This window comes from Pleurodeles waltl, chromosome 7 (assembly GCF_031143425.1).
Source record: "Pleurodeles waltl isolate 20211129_DDA chromosome 7, aPleWal1.hap1.20221129, whole genome shotgun sequence".
NCBI classification, from domain to species: Eukaryota; Metazoa; Chordata; class Amphibia; order Caudata; family Salamandridae; genus Pleurodeles; species Pleurodeles waltl.
Window position 1 is genome coordinate 544,065,319 of NC_090446.1, and position 25,893 is coordinate 544,091,211.

Below are 25,893 nucleotides of genomic sequence, written 5' to 3' on the forward strand. Positions count from 1 at the left end.
GTGTAAAGATTCCTGGGAAAATCCAAGACACCTCACCATACCCGACTGAAAGCACCTATACCGAACTATCACAAAATACATTTATTAGCAGGGTGTAACACCCCAAACACACCCTCCCCCACCAGCTTCGCCCATGCTGGTAAGATCACTAGGTATCCCGTCAAGCGTGACTATGGGCACACATCCTCAGTACGAGTCATGGACATGAGACTGCTGCTTCGGCGCGTTATTTATTTCTCCTTTATGATTTACCTTTGGTAGACAAGTTTTAAGCACGCCCGGTGTGCATCTGAAAAGAGCTTGACTTCTCTCTCCTGTCATATATAATGCGCAAAACGCACGTCTGTGCGAAGAGACAGTTGAAGCACTAATCTTAAAGTAAACAAGCCAAAATGGTTCCATCAGCTGCACTTATCCAGACACTTTTGAATCGCTCCTGAGAGAGTATAGCCAGATACACAGAATTAATAACGATAGCAATTAGGGGCCATGAAAAACAACACAGGTTAAATAACCATGAAAAGTATAAGTAGGGTAGAAAATCCATACATATGATGCACAGTATCTCACAAACTCGTCGCCAAATTCGTAGTGTCTTGATTTTAGCGTAGACGCCTAGTACCAAATAAATGGCACACACTGAAGTACAGTTTTAAGGAGCTCTGCACGACAGGTGTACTTCTCTGGTTTAACCGCCACTGACCACACCTGTCGGCCACACCCTATGTATGAAGTTACCATGTGACCACGGGGTCACACTAACCCAAAAAACATTACAGGGGTGTAACCAAAACACCCCTCACTCCATAACCACTTACGGTAGTGGACGCGACCAGTGAAGTCACTGGCGCGACACTACAGTGTCCAAGGCTCCTTGATGATATCACGATCTCAGAATACAAGATACAAAGGGGCCCAGGAGCTGGTGATGTAGGAAGAATAGGAATACATCACATACAAACAAACATAAGTTCCCAAATCCCAATACAAACATTTTAAGCTAGAGATAGTTGTAAACCAATGTAAGTAGTCAAAGGCTTAATACATGACATGTTAAAAAAGACAGACTGTGGGTTCAATAGAAAAGGCAGGTCATATTTAGGACAAACAAACACTTATTACTTAGGAAACTTGTACACATGCTGCATTGTTAAGTTAGCTGTGCTGAAACACACAAGAGGCCCAAGCCACTTTAGAATGAGAGTTTTTCTTTAAAGCTGCACCAACTGTTGCTTTCAAAATGTTCACTTAGCACAAACAGGGTGGAATAAAAGGGTGTATCCTTCCTTAGCACAGAGGTCCTAAAAACCACAAGTCATTCATATCGTGGTAAGGGGAACTGTGCAAGGGTCAGATAAGTATTTGCAAGGCAGGGATACTATGAGCAGCACGCAACATATGATCTCTTGTTGTGCAGAAAGATAGAAATGGTGAATGACGTCAGTGTAACTTACCCACCCATGAGGCCAACAAGTGCAAGTGCTTCTTTCCAGAGGCACCTCATTATCTTGTCTGTCCTGCTGTAGTTGCTTACGTCAATGCTGAACTCTTGACCACATTTTTTTGTGTTTTTTACAGTATAAATGCTACTGGTGTTTGAACCAGAACTTTGAACTTCAGTCATGGCCCCTATGTGAGACTGCCTGTTGTTCCCAGCTGAAAATCGATTAAATGTACAATATTTTGTCAAAATGATTTGTTTTATTTTATTAACAGATTTCCCTCTAACATATTGGCGAGCCAGCCAGGAGCTCTACTTTGATCTCACCAACTGCTGGACTGGGGGCCCTGCCTGTCTCCACGAGGTGATTTGTGCACATTTTAAAGAGGTAAGGGAGATGCCTACATTTAAGTAAAAATCTCTGATTTAATGGGGACAGATGGGACCTCAGTTGATGGTAGTGAGGTGGACAATGTACGAGGTCTGTTCCTTTTATTTTATAAAGACATTTACAATTTTGACACTGTAATGTATGTAATTTTTGTGTTTGCATGCAAGATTGTGTATGAATTGAGATGATATTAAGAGATCCCGGTGGTAAGTCCGGAAGATACAGGGAGCTTGACTAAGTAAGTCAAAAGTGGTCAGGAGCAGTGTTGGGCTTAGGAGCTGAGCAATCAGTGTATGTTTTAAAGAACACTCATGTCAACCTAACCCAGATCTTAACTCTGGAAGTCACCATTTTTTAGTTGAAAGTAGTGAAAAGTTGTCCCCTCTATGAATCCGGAGGGAAGTGACCAGTAGTATTTGGTTTGCCCTAGTATGAAATTAAGAATTACTGTGTATGTATATTAAAATGTACTGAGTATGTATATGCATGTATAGACAGAAATGTGGCCACATAATAATGTCAATATATAAGTTTGTTATTTACTGTATAATTTAGGAATAAGTATCAGACCTCCTATTCTTATGAAGGTTAAGTTATAACAGAATACTCAAAAGTAAAGTAATTGACTGAGTGGGCAGGTCCCAAAAAAATCAACTAATTAATTCCACATCCCTGAATTAATTATTCATTTTTATAACGGTCAGGCTGTCGCCCTCTGCAGCAGAACTGACCTTAGTAGATTAGCAATATCAATACCATAGAATCATTTTTTAAGAAAGAAGTTTATGAATGCCTAGGTATTTATAGTATATCACCTCTAGGCATTAAAACAACCTACATTGACATAAGAGAAATGGCTGTTAGACAACTATAAATTATTATTCAAAGAACTAATACAAGGACATTATCCTCCAAGTTAAAAGTAGTGTAGTAGACTCATGAACCCCATAACAAATATTGACACTACTAATATCCCCATTATGAAACTATAGAGCCTCAAGATTGGAGGCTAGATGGATTATCAAATAGTATAGACTGGGACATACACACATATACTGAAGGTATACAAATAGAAGGAGAATTATCAGCTACTATACATACAAATATATTTAACTACCTTTCAGATAGATGTGAACAGGATCTTCACATAATTAGAATAAAAGAGTTTATTTTGACATCTACAAAACCTGTTGCAGTTGTCTTTCCAAGAGTAAGGCACTCATTTGAAGGCCTCTAAAAATAAATAAATTTTGGTGTAATTTTTTCATGTGTGACACAGGAGCCACCTTGTGGCCAGAAAGTGAATATATTGAAGATGCTGCAATTTTTCAGTGGAACCATGGGCAACAGTCACGTGAATTCCCTGCAATAATAACAGACTCATATTTAGTATTAGACCTCCTACTGTATGCATTTCTTAGGGACCTCCCAGTGTGGAATTTAGGATATGAGTAATTTATAAACATGTATACAGATCACAAAAACATTATTGTTTGTTGTGTCAGGCAAACAAACCACTTGGGCCACACATTAAAGCACCAACCCAATATATATATATAAATGAACAAAGTATTTTAGAGATTAGGGATATATATATATATATATATATATAATGTTCACCTTCACAGCCTAATAATAGTTTATATGAAGTCTGGAAATACCCTAGGAAGTAAATAGAAGTCCATTTAGAGTGTAAAACATATAGTACAAAAGATTAAGTTCACTAAACAGACATGGGGTCTCCTTTAGAACACATGGTTAAAGTGTTCTCAGGAGACCGGGACAGGATAGGAAAATACTGTAAGGAATGGAACAAAGCAACATTAAAACTTGCACATGCGTGGCCTCACAGAGGGCACATTTGATAATACAACAATATAACACATGGCCACCTCCCTACAGAGTAAATCCAAGGGAAAAAAACTAGAGAAAAGAAAGATCACACTAGACCTATGGAGGGTCTCTTGTGAAACAAATATGAATGAGTCAAATACAAAGCCTCAGACCCTCCCTTCGGCTCCTCCACCCCCCATCAAGATGTGCAATTAAGGTTAGGCAGTGCTAAGGTACAGGGCATGTATACATTGCAACCTGGTGCCCCACACTCACTACCCACCTCTTCACATCCCCCAGCTGTGGGATATACAGACCCAGAGTATAGCCCACCATTAGAATCTTTTTCTAAACATAGAGAATAAGTTCACCCATCTCTATGTCCTCAAATGGCCAGTACACCACGGGAAATGTCAGGTTGGGACAGTACTAAATACATAGGGACAGTAGATGCCACATTTACACTTCATTTGGAGGACGAGATGTCCCCCACTAGTAAGAATGAAGGTATACCTAAATGAGGGATCATGAGAGGCACATAGAATGGATGGGGCTAGAAAAAAGGAAGGTGTTTTGAAAAAACCGAGAACCAATATTAAAAATGAGACAAGAAGGTTCGCTTTTACACCAGAAAGTCCTCCCACAGAGTGCTGGAGGTTCATGCACTCAGGAGCAGAAGAGAATAGTGTAGGCAAGTGGGTCATAGAGCAGGAAGATGGACGGGTTGACCAAAGAGCGACTTGGGAAAAGGAGGAAGGGCCCCCAAGGCAGTCAAGAGCCCTCACTAGGCTACAAATAATTGAACAAGAAGGACTAGAGGACACAGTCTCCACACATAGCAGCTTAGGTGAGGAAGATCTGGATTTAGAAAAATCCTACAAAGGATCAGAGGGGGTATTAGATGACATCACTGAACATGTTAAAAGAATGTCCCTTCTTGAGGACCATAACAAGGAACAGTCATAATATGCCTTTGAGGGAGAAGAAAACAATAAGACAGGACAGACTTTACAAAAGAAGCCAAGAGAATTACAGAGATTAGAATTTGATGGGGGCGCATGCATGCCCATATGAGATAAAGGGAACATTTGATATGGCAGGAAAAATGACACTGAGGAAAGACATGGCACATGCATTCCCTGTATGCCCTGGCAATAATTTGACGGCCAATTAAATAGTAGCTCAGTATGAAAATAGTTGGTATAATGTTGTCCTTTTTACTGACAACCTAGCAGGTTGGACAGAAGGATTGGCATCACAGATGACACCATGGCCGCGAGAGGGTTCCTTTGAACCTTGAGACATGGCTAATGCAGAAATGTTTTTTTTTTTTTTTAGGGCACAGGGGATCCTTACTGGGATTATCCCTATATGCAGAAACATCTAAGAGTGTGGCAGAAATATGCTTGTAAGTATGACTCTCGTCACCCTTCTGGCAATAGGACTATAGTCCTGTCACAACTGCCCTTGATATTCAAGGGCCCAGGGGCGCCTCAATATATACCATGGCCCCAGATAGACAAAGAAAATCTTCCAAAACAGTTGCCACAACTTGCCGAGCGTGCTGGGAAATGGATAGCAGCTATGGAGAAACATACTGCAGGGATTACTCTTGCAATAGGGGACATTAAGAGTTTACTAAGTTCCCTTATAGGAGATGAGACAGACACACTGTTCACAAAGGCAGGAGTAAAGGATGTGACATTGACTAACCCAAAATGTGATGGGGCACCCTTTAATAGAGTAAGGGGAATTGTTTGGAAACAACTGAGGAAAATGTATCCAGACAGGCCAGACATTGGGTCCTTTATGGCACAAACAATGCAGCCAAATGAGGACCCAGTCCAATTCCTGAGCAGAATGAAGGAGAAATGGACACAGGAAGTGGTGGAGAGTTGGGATGTAACTGGACAGAATGCAATACTATTTTTCAATATAGTGAAAAAGCGTCTGCCAGCTGAAGTGCAGGATAAATTAGATAATATAGTTGCCTTAGAGGCCAAACCATGGACAGAGATACAAGCACACAATACATTTTTGTAAGAAGACACAAGAAAAGGAAAAGAGCGAGAAATATAAAATAGAGAAAGCAGCAGCTACATTGGTCCAGCAGGAAATAGCCAAGAAAACAGAGGAAGGAATTGCCACTGCCACCACCCAGTTAGCTGCAGTATCCCTGGGAATGCCTCCTTCAGGCACCCCAATGCAAACCTACCAGTATGCCCAGAGAAGCAATAACAGGAATAATGGAAGAGGAGGGCGAGGAAGGTTTGGGGGAAATAGAGTAAACACATTCCAGAGTGGACAGACATGCCACTATTGCAAAATGACAGGAGATTTCAATAGAGACTGTAGGTTTTAAAAGGAAGATGAACTTAGCAACCAGACAAGGGCAAATTATGGCCAACAAATGGTACCGTCTGGTGGCACTGTAGCACAATCTGCCACGAGTCCCCAAGTGATATATCTCCCACAGCCCCAAATACAACTGCAGGCTCAACCACAGATACAGCCTCAGCAGTTACAGCAATCAGTGCCCCAAATACAGTATGGGCCACAGCAGACAGTGCAGCCCACCTTGCAGCACCAGAACGTACAAGGAGGGGTAACTGTCAGGGGAGTAAACCCATTCCAGCAAAACTACATGGGAGGATATGCCCAATTAAGGTGCCCAAGGAGAAGTCTCATGTGTCCAGTCTTATCGGTAACCCACAGGCCAGACGAGGAACCCACTGTGATGGTAGCCATAAATGGCAAGGAGTACACCTTTCTCATCGACACTGGGGCCACTAGGTCCTGTATCCATGAGAGGAGATTGCCATTGTCAAATTTATCAATGGACATAAGGGGGTAAGACATACAAGTGCTGCAGTGGTCAGAGCGATGTAGCACAACTCTTCAAACACACTGCAGATAACTCAACAGATAACTATGCCATCTCAATATTCAGCCCAGGCTGCTGAATTAGTAGCTTTAGTGGCAGCCCTCAAACAAGGGGAAGGAGAAACAATAACAGTATAGTCTGATTCAGCCTATTTCACTACAACAGTGCATTCTAGCATTATGTGGTGGAATAGACAGGGATTTCTCAAGTCTGATGGAAGCCCTGTCATGCACCGCCCCCTTTTAGAGGACTTGATACAAGCTTTAACACTGCCACATGCAGTTGCAGTAGGTAAATGCGCAGCCCACAATTATGCTCAGGATTTTGTGTCCTGTGGAAATGTCCTGGCTGATTGGGCAGCCAAAGATGCAGCAACACGCCCTCTTAGTGACACACATACCACAGTTTTGTTAGCTAGTGAAACATTAACACATTCAGGCCCTTTGAATGCAGCCAGACATTACACAGAGACAGCTCAACCTGCATATAAGAAAGATACAAGAAAATGCACCAGAGCATGAGAAACAGTTGTGGGAAACCAGAGGATGCACACATACAGGAACAGATTTAATATACAGACAAATATCAGCAGGGAAGCCTGTCATGCCACAAGCATTGCTACTGATAGCTCTAAACCAGCTACATCTTCCTTCATATACTGCTAGAGACAATATGTCCCTCCAAATACTGTAGGATTGGTTTGTCCCTAACTTACATGAGATGATTACAATGTACATACACACCTGCACAGTGTGGCAGCAGTATTCACCAAATCCCACCTCTAAGGTAATAGCTTCCACAATACCTCGCCCACAAGGCCCCTTTAAGGAACTGCACATTGACATGATTGACAGATGCAATCATTATCGCTATCTTATAGTTGTAGTCTGCCCATTCTCAAGGTGGATTGAAGCAGGACCCTGTGTTCACTGTAATGCCAAGTCCTTTAGCCCTCTTTGCTTTGAGAAATACCCCAGGATCAGAGCACCATTTGACTCCTCATCAAATAGTGACAGGTAGAACAATGAGCACATTTGTGCCACCAACCAGACATAAGTTGGAGACTGAAAGTGCACCTGAAGTTGTACAAACTGAAATGAATGAATACATGTCTGAGCTAACCAAAGTTGCAAAGTTCTTCTCTAAACAGGTTAGATGTGCAGCCAAGAAGCGCGCCAACGCATCTCCTGTAAAGCATCAACAAACATCATTACCTTTGGGAACTTTAGCAATTTTGCAAGACAATGGAATAACTACAAATGTAACGGACCCTTCCCAGTGCCATCCATCCCTTGGGACACCGAGCAGGAAAAATAGGGGGGAGAACAGGAGAAGCAACCGGAGTAAAGCCTCCCTCTAAAGCTCCAATCTTAGACAATTCTTCTTTTAAGTTATGTATTTTATGTTTGTATTTCCTCCTCGTTGCACTGATATTGCTGCTTTTAGCCCTTGGATATTTTAATTCTTTTGATCCTATATCAACTATTACACGCATGCGTAGAATGGTTGATAATGATACTGACCATCACCCTCTCCACATTGCTTTGTTTGACAATGTGTGGTACCAGCATATGCACAGTATAGGCACATCCACGTCCAACACCAGTTGTTATGTATGCTCTCTCATCCCCATGCTGCTGGAGTAGATAAATTGCATCTCCCTAAAGAGGTATCCCCAAACATTACACATTGTCTCCTGCACCTATTTTTATGCAGAATGAGAGCACAGCTACAGCCAACTCACGTTAGTCCTGTTACTGCACGAGCTAAACCCCTGCCCCCTGATTGCGCAGGCAGGCCAGTTCTTAGTATCACAGGATCAGTATTTGCCCATGATAAATGGTACCGAGACACAAGGTCCACTAAGCTTTAATAAGATAAAAGGCCAATGTCAGGAAATATGGGATGCGAACATACAGAGATATACATGGACAGGGACTACCATACACCCTGGAATAGCAATGAAATTAACACCGTTTTCTCTTTGTTTCAGAGAGAATGGGACAATGAAGGTGGGGAGTAACCTCAACTGCAACATCACCACCTACAACGCTGATATGCAGGGCGGCACCTCCAGCCTGATGGATCACTACTGGATGTGGGGCCTGGCTCCACATGCAACTACCCCCGAACTGGAATGGCCTCTGCTCCCTAGGGACTTTGCACATCCCCTCCCTGGTGATACCAGGTGTGGACATCTCTCAGTTACAAGACCATCCCATGAGCCGTTCAACAACCTTGCTTCACCATTACCGGACAAAAAGACCTGCTGAACATTTTGGTACTGAAGTGTGGAAAGACATTCCACAGGAACATAGACTATTTAATGATGCCCAAATCTTTTCTGGTAGCATCCTACCATTTATTCAGGTGAAAGCAACTGCACGCTGGCTGCAGATCACACGCTTTGAATGGATGAAGACCATAAATGCAACCGAAGATGGGTTCAACGCAATCAAGGAACAACTCAGAGCCCTGAGGCTGATGTTAATGGAACACAGATATGTGTTTGATTTAATGACGGCCATGGAACGAGGGGTGTGTAAGAAGATTGGATCTTTATGTGCCGGCCAATGATGCGGACAATGGGACATTAACTTAGGCCATTCAGACATTGCATGATCTACAAAAGAAAATAATCAATGAGGGGGGGTGCCCCTGATGGGTGGTTCGAGTGCTGGATCGAATGGGTGCCGTCCTGGATGTCGGGGTTGTTCAAGGCCTTGTTGCCTTTGATTGTGTTGTTGCTTTTGATGTGTCTTATTTTTCAGGTAATAATAGCATGTTGCAAAAGGATGACAGCTAAATTGGGAGGGACAGAGTAGTGGGTATATGGTGATTCCCCTAGTTTCATTAGTAGATGGGAAGGTAGGAAAAGTAGTTGAATAATCAACTAGAGGGGGGAATGATGTAGGAAGAATAGGAATACCTCACATACAAACAAACATAAGTTCCCAAATGCCAATACAAACATTTTAAGCTAGAGATAGTTGTAAACCAATGTAAGTAGTCAAAGGATTAATACATGACATGTTAAAAAAGACAGACTGTGGGTTCAATAGAAAAGGCAGGTCATATTTAGGACAAACAAACACTTATTACTTAGGAAACTTATACACATGCTGCATTGTTAAGTTAGCTGTGCTGAAACACACAAGAGGCCCAAGCCACATTAGAATGAGAGTTTTTCTTTAAAGCTGCACCAACTGTTGCTTTCAAAATGTTCACTTAGCACAAACAGGGTGGTTAAAAGGGTGTATCCTTCCTTAGCACAGGGGTCCTAAAAACCACAAGTCATTCATATCATGGTAAGGGGAACTGTGCAAGGGTCAGATAAGTATTTGCAAGGCAGGGCTACCATGAGCAGCACGCAACATATAATCTCTTGTTGTGCAGAAAGATAGATATGGTGAATGACGTCAGTGTAACTTACCCACCCATGAGGCCAACAAGTGCAAGTGCTTCTTTCCAGAGGCACCTCATTATCTTATCTGTACTGCTTGTAGTTGCTTACATCAATGCTGAACTCTTGACCACAGTTTTTTGTAGTTTTTACAGTATAAATGCTACTGGTGTTTGAACCAGAACTTTGAACTTCAGTCATGGCCTCTATGTGAGACTGCCTGTTGTTCCCAGCTGAAAATCGATTAAACTTACTTTATTTTGTCAAAATGATTTGTTTTATTTTATTAACAGATTTCCCTCTAACACTGGCCATCAACTGAACTCCTATCAATTAAAACACACATGCATTCTAGGATGGAACATTACATCATGTAAATACACATCATCAGCTCAGAGAAAGAGTGTAAGTGAAGATGCCACATGAACGTTTCCCAAATACCACAAGAAGACTCTAAAACTATCAGAATACTGCAGCAGAAAATGATCTCAGGCCACAAACCTAATGTAAAATGAAGATGGAATAGAATCCCTTAAACAGCAAGACTCAGAACCTAGTGTATTGTTGTCACAGCTGTAATACTCATTAGAACATTGGAATGTTCGGATCTCCATTGCAGACAATTGAGTGCTCTGGGCTTTTACTGGCTGGTAAAAGCCCGAGCCAACATTCCAATGTTCTCTTTGTTCACAGCAACAGCTGCGAACAAAGCCTCACTCAGCCCGAGGGGATTTTAATCCCCTCGGGCTGAGTGAGGAATTTGTTTTATTTAATAGAACATTCTGCCCCCCAGTGGCAGAATGTTCTAATAGCCTTAGAACCCGCAGAGCTGCTCTACCGGCCATTAAAGGCCCTCTTCCTTGTTAACACGGGAGCAGGCATTTAATGGCCGGTAGAGCCCTCTACAGGGGTTCTAAGGCTATATTGGTCAACACCAAGTGACTTAAAACCTCTGTAAATTGCTATAACATCCAACATTTACGAGCTCTGCGAGAAGTGTGGTGCAAAGGACATAATTACCTATTTCCTGAAGCAGAGGAGACGTTTTTGGTGGTTCGAAGGACAGCTTGAAGTTGGATCCACTGCGTGTGCTCAGTCCAGCCTCTTCCTGTGATACACAGGTTGGATTTGCCTGCAGCCTTTCCAGCTGAAAGCTCGTAGACTCCCACAGCCCTCTGAGGTAAGCCATCTCTTCACAGAGCACATTCTCACCATTTACACAAACTTTAACCTGGACAAAATGCAAGAGAACATAGGTTAATCATAAGGAATATATTACTGCTTATGGACAAAGTATAAAGCTGAAAAATAAACAGTGCTATTTAAATGCCCTTGTGTGTGGTCTAGTTCCTCATACACCGGAAGCATACTCCGATGCTGATTGTAGGAAGCTGGCTCTCTACATAGTGTAGCGAAACAGGGACATTGCCTTGGGATTGTTAAAGCAAGCCCCAGTACACTAGTAAGGGGGTACCTGGACTCTGCACACTCTTATTTGTGGTACTGGAGTCAAGCAGCCTTAGGCTCATAAGAGGGGAGTGTTGGGCATTTGTTGTACACAGAGTCCATTACTCTAGTCAATCCAACTAACAAACTCACATATCCACTGCTCAAATTAGCTCATAATAATACTAATACTGTACTTATATTTCCCTATACTAATCCATCACTAATTCCTCTTGGGTTCCAGAGTAGTGTGCTACTCTATGAAAAGCACTTCAACGCCTCGTCAGGGGTAGTAAGCGCTATATAAATAAAATTACAATAAATGAGACACACTAAATAAGGAAATACAACACCAATTTGTAAAAATAATACAGATTTTTATATCAATTTAGACACCAAAATATTTGGGATCAGGTAAGTACTTTGTAAGTTAGCGATTTTCAGAAACAGAGAAAATACAGCTGTCAGATTTGAGACGGGAGCCTTGAACGCAGTAATGTTATCCTATGGGAGAAACATACACTGCACTGGGGGACTTGAAAACGACTTACCGGACAGTTCTCCTGGACTTAAGGTAAGTAGGGGCCCAAGATCCAGGAAAGTACCAATAGTTCAAGTTTACCTGCTGTGGTGTGTACGGGTGCAGAGGTGCTTTCAGCGGTGGTAGCCAAGAACGACACACGCTAAAGTAAAGGGGGAAAGTATCTGTAAGGAAAGGCCGCAAATAGGGACTGGGGGACCAGGCTGGCAGAAACCAAACGGGGGCCTGGCTCTTGAGGGTCTCCAGACCACAGAGCGACTGGTGGTTTCAATGGACTCAGGCTAGGGGGCTTGGATGCATAGTTGTTTTGACCAGTGGGTTGGCGAGTTTGAGCCTCTCCCAGTTCTCGGTGCACATGCAGAAGAGGAAAAAGAAACCTAGCAAGATGACTTTTGCAATAGAGCTTGCCTCTCTTGAAGTCCCTCGATGTGTAGGTAAGTTTTGTTGGCTGTGGTGTTTGGACTAAACAAAAACAAGCCTTGGTGCTTTTAACAAGCTCTGGTACCCCGGGTACTGGTGCAGGGAGCCTCCAGGGGTGGATCAGTGTCTCGAAGACTGGATGGACCAACGGGACTGGCCTCCTGGACACTCAACAACCTTAACCTGGGCTGCTCCTGCGTCGGTGGATCCTGTGGTCAGCAGATCATTGGACCAAACTGTGCAGTTGATGCCTGCAGGCAAGTGGCTCCTCCACTTCAAGGGTGATGCTGGCTGGTTGACGAAGTGCTGGCAGCATTCCAAGGCTCTGGGAGAATGCACAGCTGCAGGACGAGTCGGGTCTCTGCAAATGTCAGGACAGGAGCAGACAGGCAGGGTTTGGGGCTAAGTACACAGCTGATGCACAGTTCACATGTTTTTGTCTCTTTTTTGTTCTTCTTCTTGTAGTCGGGTGAATCAGAGTTCCTGGTGCCAGGAAGGCACCTACATTTTAAAGGGAAGTGAAGGGTAGAAGCCAATGGGTTACTATCACCTGGGGTCACTACACCCACTATAAGACCACTTCCAGTAGGGAGTGGGCACAACTCTGTCCCAGAGTTCCTAATTCCACCACTAACAAGATGGTGGCAACCTTCTTTCGTGGAGCACATCAGAAGTCCACCTTAGGGGTGTGACTAGCCTGGAGGTGCAAACACCTATTGCATAGCTAATTTCTCGACTGTCCTGATGCCAAATGGGCCTCAGGGCAGAAGGTGGCATTCTACAGGTCTGGAGGAAGCTGGGGCCGCATATCAAAGGTGGCAGGAGCTTTGAAGCTTCTCGTCTTGGTATGCAGATTCACCAGCCATCCTGCTGGAGGAGGTAATAACACCTTCTCCAGAGCAGGCATTGTTTCCTAACCTCAGAAATCACTGGCTCTCACCTGCAGGGGGTCAGAAACTAGTCTGTGGTGGCAGACTGGTCATTACCAGTCAGCCAGCACATTAGACGACTAGTAGGTTTCAGGGGGCAACTCTCAGGTATCCTCTGGGTGCATGTCATAGTAAATCCAATACTGGCATCAGTATGCATTTGTTAAGACAAGGTGTTTGATACCAAACGCCATAGGTTATAGTAAAGCCATTATGTAGCTGGGTAACTCGTAATGACTAGTTGAAAGTACATACCTTAAGATGACTTCCCTGCTCACCTGCAATATCTAGTAATCAAACTAGACATCACAGAGGCATATCTGCTCACGTAGTTATGTTCTCACATAAATGATAAATCACCCTGCCTTAGGGCTCTAAGGCCTGCTGTAGAGGTGACTTACATTTATTATATGCAATGACTTTAGCCTGGCACACAATGAGTGTGTAATGTCGTTTTCACACATGCTTTGCACCGTGTCACACAACCTGCGGTGGCAGTCTGCATACAAATTTTATGGGGTCCCTTAGGGTGGCAAAATGCCTGCTGCAGCCTTTAGGGACCCTATTTAGTACCCTTGTCCTAGGTACCAAGGGTACCATTTAATAGAGACTTACAGGGGTGCTAAAGTGTGTGCCTATTGTAACACAGTTATGCCATTTTACCTTGTTTTAAGGGAAACAGCACCAGCACTGGGGCCTGGTTAGGGGGTCCCAGTCCACATCAGTACCATGACAGTGGAAAAAGTAGGGGTGACCATGTCAAAAAGGGCAACCACGCAAAAAAAAAAAAAAAACATTTGCAATGCAGTAGGTCTTGCATTTGCTTCAGTTAGAGGTATTGGCACTGTAAATTCATAACTGGATTTTTCTTGGCACATAAATTGGTTCTACCCTGTCTCATAATTTTGTCTTTTCCTGCCATATAATTGCCCCGAATAAACTAAAGCACTTCCATTTACCTTCTTCCTGTGTCTGCAGCAACAAAATAAAATGTTGCCATTTAGCATCCTAATTTAAATTTACCATACTATTTCCAATAGAATACCACTTTCACCACCTCACCTCACCATCAAAGTTGCTGGCTGGCTAACACAATTCCCCCAAAAAAGACACAAGACAGCCACAAAGGAGAAATAAACTAGAAAGGTCACCCAACCATATCAAGAGTGCTCAATCAGTCATAGTGTAATAAGGATGTTAAGGTGGCCTGAATTAGGGTCATTATTGTAATAAGGAGAGATTACTAAAATATATACAATTATCATTTAAGTCTTTAACAGAATTAAACTTTTGGCATTAGACTGTAATGCTCAAAACAGCCCCTAGAGGGCACCTTAACAAAAATATCATTTGCAACAAATGTGGTCATGTAACCATATTGTTAGCCCCTTGAGGGCATACCCCATGAAAAAAACAGGAGAAAGTGATGCAGTGTAAAGTTTAAGTGTAGCAGGCTTCAACAATGATCTTACAAACACACCCTTTAAAACAAAACTTCTCCTAGCTATAAAACAGAAATACTGGCCCTGAGAAAGCTTAACAAACATTGAATGAGGGGAGGGGTTTCTATTTAGAGTCTCCCCTAACATAGTGTGGGGACCCAGAAATGACGTAGGCAGAAAGAACACATTGTGGTCAATGTTTTGAAGGTGGTCTCATTGTCCTAGGACCACCAAAGTTATGATCAAAAATGTTTTGTAAAAGTAATGCCCGGCAAAGCACTACGTGGCAAGTTTCCTAGCTACGAAGATTTCAATATGTTACAGGACTGTAATGCTTAGAACAACCAATAATATATCATAAATAATGCACAGTAACCATACATGTCGCCCCTAGAGGGCATAGTGCAATACTTATTCTGAGAGACAGCAGGCCTATGGAAATTATACTACAAACAATGCCCTTAAAACACAAACTATTCCCAGCTTGAAAACAAAAGTTCCACCTATGAGAATGCTTAAAAAGACATTGAATGGTGAGAGGGGTTATTATTTTGCGGTCCCCACTAACCTAGTGTGGGGACCCAAAAATGACCTAGACAGAAACAGCATGTCATGCTGAACTATTTGGTGGTGGTCCCATTGTCCTAGGACCTCATAGGCTGAGTTATGGCAAAAATATTCTGTCTAGAGTCCACCTGCCCTGACCTACGTTCCCCATTAATTCTATATCTACTACCTCAGGATTCAATTAACTCGTAGTTTAATACAACATTAAAACCCCCCATCGTATTATGGGGTCTGAGAATGGCAGCAGATGTTGAAATAGATCAATTAAAGGTGCAGTGTCATCCTTGTTAGGCCCATAATATCCCACCAAACAAATGCGGAATCATACGCCACCAGTTTCCCGATTACCCACCTCCCCGCCTTATCTAGGATGGTTTTTAATTAAGATAGTTACCCCTTACTACCCCCACTATGGCTAGAACTTACTATCTGTTGCAGCCATCTACATGGTTTAAACACCTCAATACCTTCTGGCTTAGACAGGTGTGTTTCTTGCAGAACCAGTACATTTGTTCGTACATCTCTCAGGTACTGCAACAGCCTTCTTTGCCTATTCCTCCCCCATAAACCATTAATATAACTTTGCCCTCATCATCTAAGTACTATCTTGGTTTCCAGTTGTGATACCCGCATGAAACTTCCCCCTTTTACCCACATGCTCCCCACCCAGTGACTCCCACCCCAGCATCCACCCCCACCCCGCCAGCTCAGACCCTCCCATGTTGCCCTGGGAGAACGCATCCCTTCCTCCTTTCACTAGGTGTCATCGCCTCAGGAGGGACCGCCACCGAACCCAGTCTTTATGTATCAACTGACATGTAAACACTATCCCAGAGGGGAAGGAGCAACAATTATCATATTAACTTCCGTTCTCCAGGGTCTCGATCAGATCATCCACTTCTCTGCTATGTTTAAAGTTATACATTTTATTGTTTGCCATTACTCTCAGGGAAGCCGGAAACATCAATTGCGCCGTGGCGCCCAACCTCTTCAGTACATCGATTTTTCCCCCCAACTACCATTGTTTATTTAATGTTGTGCTTGAGAAAGCCGATCTAATTTCAAATTGGACTCCCTCCACCAGTAGTGATTTCTTCTTTAGTGCAGCTGCTAAAAAACGCTCCTTAATTGCATGTGTGTGAAAGCAAACCAGGATTTTCCTAGGATTATCCTTATTAGGGGGCTTCCTAAAAGGATCCCTTTGTACCCTTTGAATGTCCCTTGCAATGTCTACCTCTGCGTCTTCAATTTGCACTCCTTGTTTAATCAGGCAGACCACAAGCCCTTTGAAATTATAGTCTTCCATTTCCTCAGGTCTCAAGTTATTCCACCTCTGATTGTTTTACAGAGATTCAAGTTTAGTCAGAACACTTTACTCCCCTGCAGCCTTCCTTCCTGCCAGCTCAATCTTTTCACAGAGGACCTCACATAAACCTCTGATCTCGGTCTTATTAGAGTTTGCGTTCTCAAAACCGCCCGACTTCCATAGATAGGACTCTCAGCATTCCCGTAATAGACTGGCTGAGAGGCCCCTCTGAGTAACTCTGTTCCTGACTTTTTTCATCCCCTACTGGTGCTTGGAGAAGGGTCTCGCCTGGCAGGTTTGCAGCCCTGGGCCTTTGATCTTGTTGCTGACTACCCCCACCCAACTTTATTAGTTCCTCCATTGCAAGCTTCTGGGGTTAATATCCACGGGCCAAACCGTGGGGTCTGCTTTAGTGCTTATAGGGATGTAGAGTCTGCCATCTTCCATCCCTGCTGAATCCAAGCCCACCAGGGCTTGAAAGCGGTTTGGACTACACTCTATTTGGGCTGTTTGGATTTCTCCCAGACTTATACTGTTCCTCAAAGCAGCCATGTCCATGTACCTGTCCTGTTGTGACACCTCTCTCTCCTCGCTGGAATGCAATCTGAATAGAACTCTAAAATATGTTCTCATAAGGGGTAATCCTAGGTTTCTTACTCAGTGGCCTCCTGCCTTTTAATTTTGGAATAACTTTATCCCTACCTTTACCACTGCTTTGGTCCTTTTGGGTTCCGGGTGTGGTTATTTTAAGGGGAGCCTCACCACCCACATTTTCAGTTTCTCTTTGGCTCTAAAAATCTTCCTACCACTTCTCAAAGAGTAAACTGGGCTCCTACCAAGCTTACTAATTACCACAGCCCCCCACTCTCTTTTGCTACAAACCACCCACCTATAGGTACATATAGCATTATTAATTGCCCCTGGTAGTTTAGTACAATTCCCACGTGGAGCTGCAATCGAAGCAGGGGAGTATACAGTATCTCGTCCTTCCGGGCCTAAATTCACTGCTGGCAGGGGCCAAGCCACCTCTCCAACCCCCTCTGTTCTTCTGCCACATGTGCTTATTCTACTGCCTTTCCCCCTGAAGGGAATCCTCGTGGCTGTCTCCCTCCCGCTTCAGAGCTCGGAAGCCGCTCTAGCTCACAGCGCGGCTCACTCCGAGCCCAGTCTGTGCTGTACCCCCTCCACCGCAGCTCGACAGCCAGCCTGCACTGCCTACTTTGCCAGGACGTGGCTGTATTTCCCCTGCTGCGGTCTTCCCTGTGTTAAAGGAATTAGGAAAGCTGAGCGGCTCGCATGCCGCCCTCCTTCTGCTCCCGAGTCCGGCAGAGCTCCTCCCGCTGCCCGCTACCTAGCCAGCCGCTTGCGCTCTACCTAAAAACACGAAAGGGACTAAGACTAACTTTTCCCAAGATAATCTTCATCGTCTAAGTAGAAAAACCCAGAAAGGCCATCTGCATTGGCATGATCAATTGCATGTCTGTGTTCCACTATGAAGTCCATTCCCTGTAGGGGGATGAACCATCTCAACAGTTTAGGGTTTTTCCCTTTCATTTGCATCAACCACATGAGGGGCCTGTGGTCAGTTTGAATAATGAAGTGCATACCAAACAGAAATGGTCTCAGCTTCTTCAGGGACCAGACCACAGCAAAGGCTTCCCTGTTAATGGCACTCCAAGGCTATTCTCCGGGGAGTAACCTCCTGCTAATAAAAGCAAGAGGCTAGTCCTGGCCATCATCATTGGTCTCTGATAGAACTGCCCCTATCACAGCTCAGCAGAATCTGTCTGCACAATAGACTGCTTAGTATATTCTAGAGCTTTTAGAATGGGTGCTAAGCACTTTGCTTTCTTCAGAGTGTCAAAAGCCTTTTTGACAGCTCACTGCCCAGTTTACTTTCTTTGGCTATTTTCTGGAGGTCAGCTCTGTGAGGGGGGCCATAAGAGTGCCATACTCCTTTACAAACCTCCTCTAGTACCCAGTCAAGCCAAGGAGTCTCCTGGATTGGGTCTGGGTTATTGGAGCCTCCCAGCCCTAAATTGTCTGGATCTTGGATTGTAAGCATTGAACTTGGCCTCCACATACAAGGTAGTCCAAGTATACAACAGAGCCCTGCCCTAACTGGCACTTGCTCGCCTTGATAGTGAGTTCTGCTACCTGGAGTGCCTCAAGGACTTTCCCAAGGTGGATCAGGTGACCCTGCCTACTGGAGTTATAGACAGCATTATCATCAAGATACCCTGCACAAAAAGCTTCCAGCCCAGCTAGGACTATGTTCACCAGCCTCTGGAAAGTTGCAGGGGCATTCTTTAGTCCAAATTGCATTACTGTAAACTGGTAATGTCCATTTGGGGTTGAGAATGCTGTCTTTTCTTTGGCTCCTGGGGTGAGACCAATCTACCAGCACTCCGATGTTAAATCGAATGTACTGAGAAACTTTGCTGCTTTTAGCCTGTCAATTAACTCATCTGTTCTTGGAATAGGGTGAGCATCAGTCTTTGTGACTGCATTGAGTACCCTGTAGTACACACAAAACATAAGCTGTGGTTTGCCTCCATTGGAGTGAGGTTTAGGGACTAAAAGCACTAGGCTAGCCTCGGGACTCTGAGTTAGGGGTCATTTAGCTTTCACAAACACCTTGCTGACTTCAGCTCTGACGCTTTCCTTAACTTAGTCAGACTGTCCGTAGGTTTTATTTTTGACAGGCAGGTTGTACACAACGTCTTCATCATATGTGCACCAGGTTGTCCCATCAGGGGTTAGGGAAAAGAGCTCAGCATGCTGCTCCAGGACTTGCCTGCAGTCAGTTTGCCGTTGAGCAGTGAGGGTGTCTGAAAACATCAACTTCAACAGACTCATCCGCAGGGTTGTGGGAGAGGAGATCAGGCAGAGGTTCACTCTCTTCTTACTGAAACTTATCATTGATCACCAGCATGGTCATGGACAGTAAGTGATCCAGGAAGTGCTAAAGTCCACCAGGTAGGTGACTTCCCTTTTTCTCTAAAGGATAGGGTAGGGTTCACTCCATTTGTCCTGAAGGGCTTGTAGTGGGTTCTTGCTCTGTAAAGGGTTTGGGTTTGAAATGACTCTGGAGACACTTAGTTTGGTTGTATCTTCCCTTTATTCGGGATATGGTTTAAGGGTAACATTCACTTTATATACTGTTTCTCCTTAGGAAGTGTCTCCGTCTTCCTTATCACCAGTAAAGATATTTGTATGGTTCTTCTTTTCTAGGGCGCTCCCTTGTACTGCTGTGATCCCGTCTGGATGGTCTTCAGGATCTGGTCCTCAGAGGATGATGGCGGATCCCCAAAGAAAAACAGAAAGAAACCAGGTAAGTGTAGATGTTGGGGCTCTAGACTATATAAAGGTTAGTAGGGTTGTGAGGACAGGGGGTGCAGGGTTGTGATAGGAGTAATTTTGTTTAGAGTGTACCACCCTTCTCCGTGAATCTAAGACTCTTTCTCTCTCTCTCGCTCTCTACTTTATGATAAAGGAGGGTGGTTATCTTCACCACCACCCCTTGTGGCATTAGGTAATCGTCTTCTGGCAGTTTCTTCTTTAATTCCCTGCTCCCGGTCCCTTCCTGGTTCTCTGCTCTCTCTCTTTCTCTTTCTCCACCCACATCCACTCGGGTAAGAGATTTACCCCAAGGTATGCTTGTACCTGTGTGAGACCCGCCCCTCCAGGGACGTGGCAGCGTTGCTCGTGTCTCCCCTGGATCTCTGCGTCCACACGGTCGTCTTCTTCCTCCTCCGATCGGGTTCCTCCTTCGGTCCCCGGTTCCATTCTCTGTTCGCTGTCTCTCCCGTCGTTTTCCTCCATCTCACCGGCATCTCTCTCCTCTGAATTTAACCTCCTCCTTACCACTCGCCTCTGTGTCCCGGATATCCGCGTTGGATATCACTTCCGGGTCTGCGAGTCTCCATAGAGTGCCCCGGGGTATGGTTCTGCCGGTCCGGGGCTACAGTTCGTAACCGCGGTGACGGGCGCCCGGTTACAGGGCCCTAGGTGACAGGCTCCAAAACCCATACCTTCTGACCTGGTTGGTACTCCACAAATGAAGCCTTTTGGTCAAACCATTGTTCCTAGAGCTCTTGGCTCACCTCAAGGTTTGTCCGGGTAATTAGCCATTCTGGAATGAAGGCCAAGCACATAGTCCACAATGTCAGGTTTGGGCTCTGTGAGAGGTCTCTCCTAGCCGTCCCTAACTAAACTCAGTGGCCAAACAGAGGTTCAAAAGAACTAAAGCCCACTCCCTTCTGAGGCACCTCTCTATAGACAAAAAGCAGACATGGCAAAAGGACATCCCATCTCCTTCTGACTTTTTCAGGGAGTCCCCTGATCATACCTTTCATGGTCTTGTTGAATCGGTCAACTAGACCATTAGTTTGTGGGTGGTATGTGGTAGTGAACTTATCAGTCACACCACATTCCTTCCACATTGCTTCAGGTATGCCAACAAGAAGTTACTACCTCTGTGAGAGACCACCTCCTTAGGAAAACCCACCCTACTAAAATACTTAGGAGAGCTCTGGCAACTGAAGGGCAGTACCAGTTCTAAGGGAACTTGCCTCAGGATACCTGGTGGCATGATCCACTACCACCAGTACACCTCTGTTTCCTGATGCTGTTTGAGAGTCAAGTGGACCGACAATGTCAATCTCTACCCTTTCAAAGGGAACCCCCAACCACTCAAAGTGTAATTACGAGGGCCTTTGGTTTGCCAGCTGTCTTGCCACTGGCTTGACAGGTGTTCCTAAACTCCTTTACCTTCTGGGACATACCTGGCCAGTAGAAGTGGTTGACTAACCTACTCCAAGTTTCTGTCTGACCAAAATGCCCAGCTAGGGAGATGATGTGCTAATGTGAGTAAGAACTCTCTATATTGCTAGGGCACTACCACTCTCCTAGTGGCCCCAGGTTTGGGGTCTCTGGTCTCAGTATACAGGAGTCCCCCCTCCCAATAGGCCCTGTGGGAGCCACTGACATCTGCCTTTTCCCGGCCAGCAGCTTGCTGTCTCAGACTCTCAACAGTAGGACAGGTCATCTGACCCTGGCAAAGATCTTTCCTAGAGGGCCCCCCTGGGCCTAGGAGCTCTGCCGGGTAAGGACCGAGGGGCCAGATGTAGCAAAGAAACATTTTGTGACTTGCAAATAGCGAGTCATAGCGACTCGCAATTTGCAACTCGCAAAATGTTATGCAGAACGGTGTCTCAGACACCGTCTGCGAGTCACTATGGGGTCACAAAGACCCACCTCATTAATATTAATGAGGTGGGTCGCAAATTGCGGCCCCATAGCGACTACGGCACTCGCTAACATGGAGGCCTGCTGTAGTCAGCAGACCTCCATGTTCGTGACTGCTTTTAATTAAAGCATTTTTTTTTTTTTTTTTTTTTTTTTTTAAGTGTAGCCCGTTTTCCTTAAAGGAAAACGAGCTGCACTTAAAAAAAAATCCGAAACCTTTAGTTTCGGAATTTTTTCAGGGCAGGTAGTGGTCCCTTGGACCACTACCTGCCCTGAAAAAATATTTTGTGGTCCATTCACAAAGGGGAAGGGATCCCATGGGGACCCCTTCCAATTTGCGAGTGGGTTACCATCGAGTTCAAGTGGATGGTAACTGCGACTCCATTTGCGACCGCATACCACTCCGAGGCGCAAATAGGAAGGGAACACCCCTTCCTATTTGCGAGTCGGAAATGCATTTTGCGAGTCGGTCCCGACTCGCAAAATGCATTTCTGCATGGGAAACTCACATTTGCGACTCGCAAACGGCAATTTTTGCCATTTGCGAGTCGCAAATCGTTTCTTACATCTGGCCCCAAGTTCCTGGGGCTCAGTTCCCTCTAGGGCAGACAGGTCTTCTCCCTGGGGAGAAGGGACCTGAGCTTATGTCTTCTTAGAAGTTGGTTTCCTAGCCTTTTGTCTTGGAGGGTTGGGTAATTATTCCAGGCTCCAACACCTCTTTTTCACCCTGGCCTTTGTTTTGTCCTCTTCTTTTCACATACCCATTCAGGTATTTCCCAGTGTGGCTTTTCATCTCTACCATAGCCCATGCTGAGGTCTGCAGATGATTACCTAGTAGACATCCAACTGGAATAACAGAGGACATGACTACCTTCTTTTGCCCAGTAATCAGTTCCCATTCCAAGGTCACCATAGCCATGAGATGAATATTGACAATGTTATCAGGACTGATAAGATGTCTGTCCAGTTTTGTACTGCTCTGGAGATATCGGTTTTTAAGTCACCATGGTAACACTTGCACCCGTATCCCTCAGAGCTTTTACCTCAACCACATTGCTATGTGGCTTTTATCTGTTTTTCTCTAGGTTGCTAGGCCAGACATCCAGGGTAGCAATATTCACCCCACCCACTGAGACTAAGGTAGCTTCTGTGTGCTTTTTGACCTGGTCAAGGCACACCAAGAATCCCATGTGGAGAATAACAACCCCTGAAGTGGCTTGACTAATGGGAGCCTATTTGGGCAGTTAGAGTCTCCAGTTCTATGTCCATTATGTTTACAGAGGTAGCGCCAAGCCTTCTTGAAATCCCAGTTCTTATCATGATACCCACCATTTGATTGGGAACAGTCTTGGCATCTACCCTCCTGCACAGGTTTTTGTGGAACTTTGGAAGCGTTTTGAGGTTTTCCTCTGTGTCCCACATCTTTTCCTGGCTGGGGAGCAACCCCCTTCTTTTGGTCACCCCCACCATGGGCCTTTCGGGACACCCTTGTTTTGACCCAGTGGTTGGCCTTCTTTCCCAACACTTGAGGAGAGACCAACCCTGGGTCTACTAGGTAAGTGATGCAATTTCTCAGAAGTGCAATTACTCAACAGATGATCCTTCATTATCAAATTATAGAGCCCTTTATAATCTTGACCGTTACTGCCTTTCAACCAGCCTCCTAGTGTCTTCAGGCCTCGAGAAATCATAAAAATTTTACCAGACCTGCAGGTCTAGTGCCTTAAATTATCTACTAGACCTAACTGTAATGCTCTTGACCCATAAACTGGTTTCAAATTATGGAATCCTGGGCAAATATGTTAATTCACATAGTCACAATTTTATTCATTATCATATACGATAGCACCTTTAAACATGTTAGTGCAGCTTATCTGCTGTACAAAACTCTTGTTTAATAGACTAAATGTTTGCTCCATATATAATACAAATCTAGACACATAGGATACACATGAACCCTGACTTGCCTCTTAGTTCATTAACAGCATTGTGGTAGGGGCGGGGCAAGACTTTTTCTCTACTCATGGGTCAAAAGTATCACTTTTAATCAATATGTATATGAAGTGGTAGCATATTGTTATTTCCAATCAGATCATTTTACATTAAACTAGCCACAACATTTCCAAGTGACGTGCAGTTTTACTGATAAAACTATAGAGTGTACAAAGAGTAATGTTTGGAAATTGAGTTTCTAAAAATGTTCATCATTTGGGAATCACCAAGTAAAGCATTCTGATTTGTTATGCTCCTATTTAAATCTTTGCGTCACACTTCTAGATTACAAAAAAGTGCATCTGGAATTCCTGATATATTTTGAAATATTTGTACTATTTACTTACAAGCTATTTTAAAGTAAACTGATGTCCTACGGCCTTTTGTTTCACAATGACTGTCAGATAGCTTACTTTACAAAGTCCTCTAACTGTAGTAAGAGAAAAAAGTAAACACCATTTTCCAGGACAAGAAGCACTTACTAAAAAGACAAACTGATATTTGACCTCTGTCCTTGAACAGACAGCAAATGTGTCAAGATAAAACCGGATGTAAAGGCATCTTTATTGCCCATTCATTATCTGAGTGAACAGAACACCTGTGCCTTTCCAGCTCAAGTTCACTCGTCAGAACGGACCAGTAGGTCCTAAAAAATAGCTCGCCCTGATAAAATCTCACTCACCATAGTGAGTAGAATTTTCAAGGCCTGGTCTTCACTGAAGTCTATAAAATCCACCCAGGAACGACTCAAAGTTTTGTGAGTCTCCCTAAAGTTAATCCTGTACTCCTCAGTTGGAAGGCCAAATCCCTCAATCAATGTACCCTTCATAAGGTCATAAGACTCCGCTTCTCCCTCACTCAGTGTCAGGTGTCTGTCCCTGCACTTGCCTGAGAATAACATCCACAGTAGAGAGCACCAGTGCCTCTAGTGATTTTTATTCATCTTACAAGCCCTCTAAAAGGCTGTAAACCACTTTGTGATATCATCACCCTCAACATATTTGGGGACTATCCCTTTGGGGATTTTATGGTCAAAAGATTCCTCTTTCTCCCTATTTGGCTTGTTGCTGCCACCACTTGTGGATTCTAGACCCATCTCAGCCCTTTCTCTTTCTATGGCTAGGATGTTGGCCTCATGGTCTCTCCAGCTCTAGAACTCTTAGTTCTTCTATGTGCCTGGTCTACCTCAAGGTACGGTTTTAGGGAAAGGGTTCCTACTGCTTTCATTTTCTTCTGGGGTATCGGAAGGTTACATTTCCCCATGAGTACTGTTATCAGTCTAATCTTCACTGACTTGGTCATCTTCAGTAATGTCAGTGTTTTACTCACTTGCCTGGGCCTTATCAATCTCGGCAAGCAAACTCCTGGAGTAGTGCCTTGGTTGGTTAAGGCCCGCTTCAATTTTGCAAGCCTTAGAGGTCCTTAAACAGCTACAAACTAAGTTGCAGGTGAGGGGTCTGGTTCAGTTCCTAGACTCTCTTCTCTGGGGCTGACATGTTTAGTGAAGTTGAGACCTTTTTAGAAACTTGACAAAAGTTCTAGAACGGACTTTTAAGGCTCAACTAGCTGAAATACTTTAAAAAAATTTAATGCAGACGGACTAGGGAGCTTAACCAGAAGCCCCTAACAGTTCAGATTACAAATGTGGGAAAATAGAGAATTGAAAAATTCTATTGGATACAGTCAATTGTGGATTCATTAGTGGAATCACTCATTAACAGAGTGGTACAGCAATTGCAAAGTCTTGTATCCCACCGCTGTACCACCAATGAAGGAAGCTGGCTCTCTATACAGTGTATCAAAACAAAGTACTTTGTGCAGTGTCAAGATATCTCTTACTAGTGTACAAGAGCCTGTTTCCCATGGTGCTCTATTAGTGGTAGTATGGTCGAGCATGCCACGCCATTTTCACACATGGTTTGAACCACGTCACGCAGCCTGCAGTGGCAGTCTGCATGCAATCTGCATTGGGCCCCTTAGGGTGGCATAACGCCTGCTGTAGCCCGTAGGGACCCTCTTTAGTACCCATGCCCTAGGTATCTGGGTAT

The 25,893-nt window shown here is 44.2% G+C and overlaps 1 protein-coding gene across 2 annotated transcripts in view; it reads right to left on the bottom strand.

Annotated features, from left to right (window-relative positions):
• The window catches only part of PFAS (phosphoribosylformylglycinamidine synthase), a 546,904-nt gene that overhangs the window by 34,426 nt on the left and 486,585 nt on the right, over positions 1–25,893 (bottom strand). For both annotated transcript variants that reach the window (XM_069244293.1, XM_069244295.1), the window contains one exon: positions 10,973–11,183. In XM_069244293.1, coding sequence (XP_069100394.1) covers positions 10,973–11,183 — 211 coding nt within the window. The remainder of the gene's footprint in view (positions 1–10,972; positions 11,184–25,893) is intronic.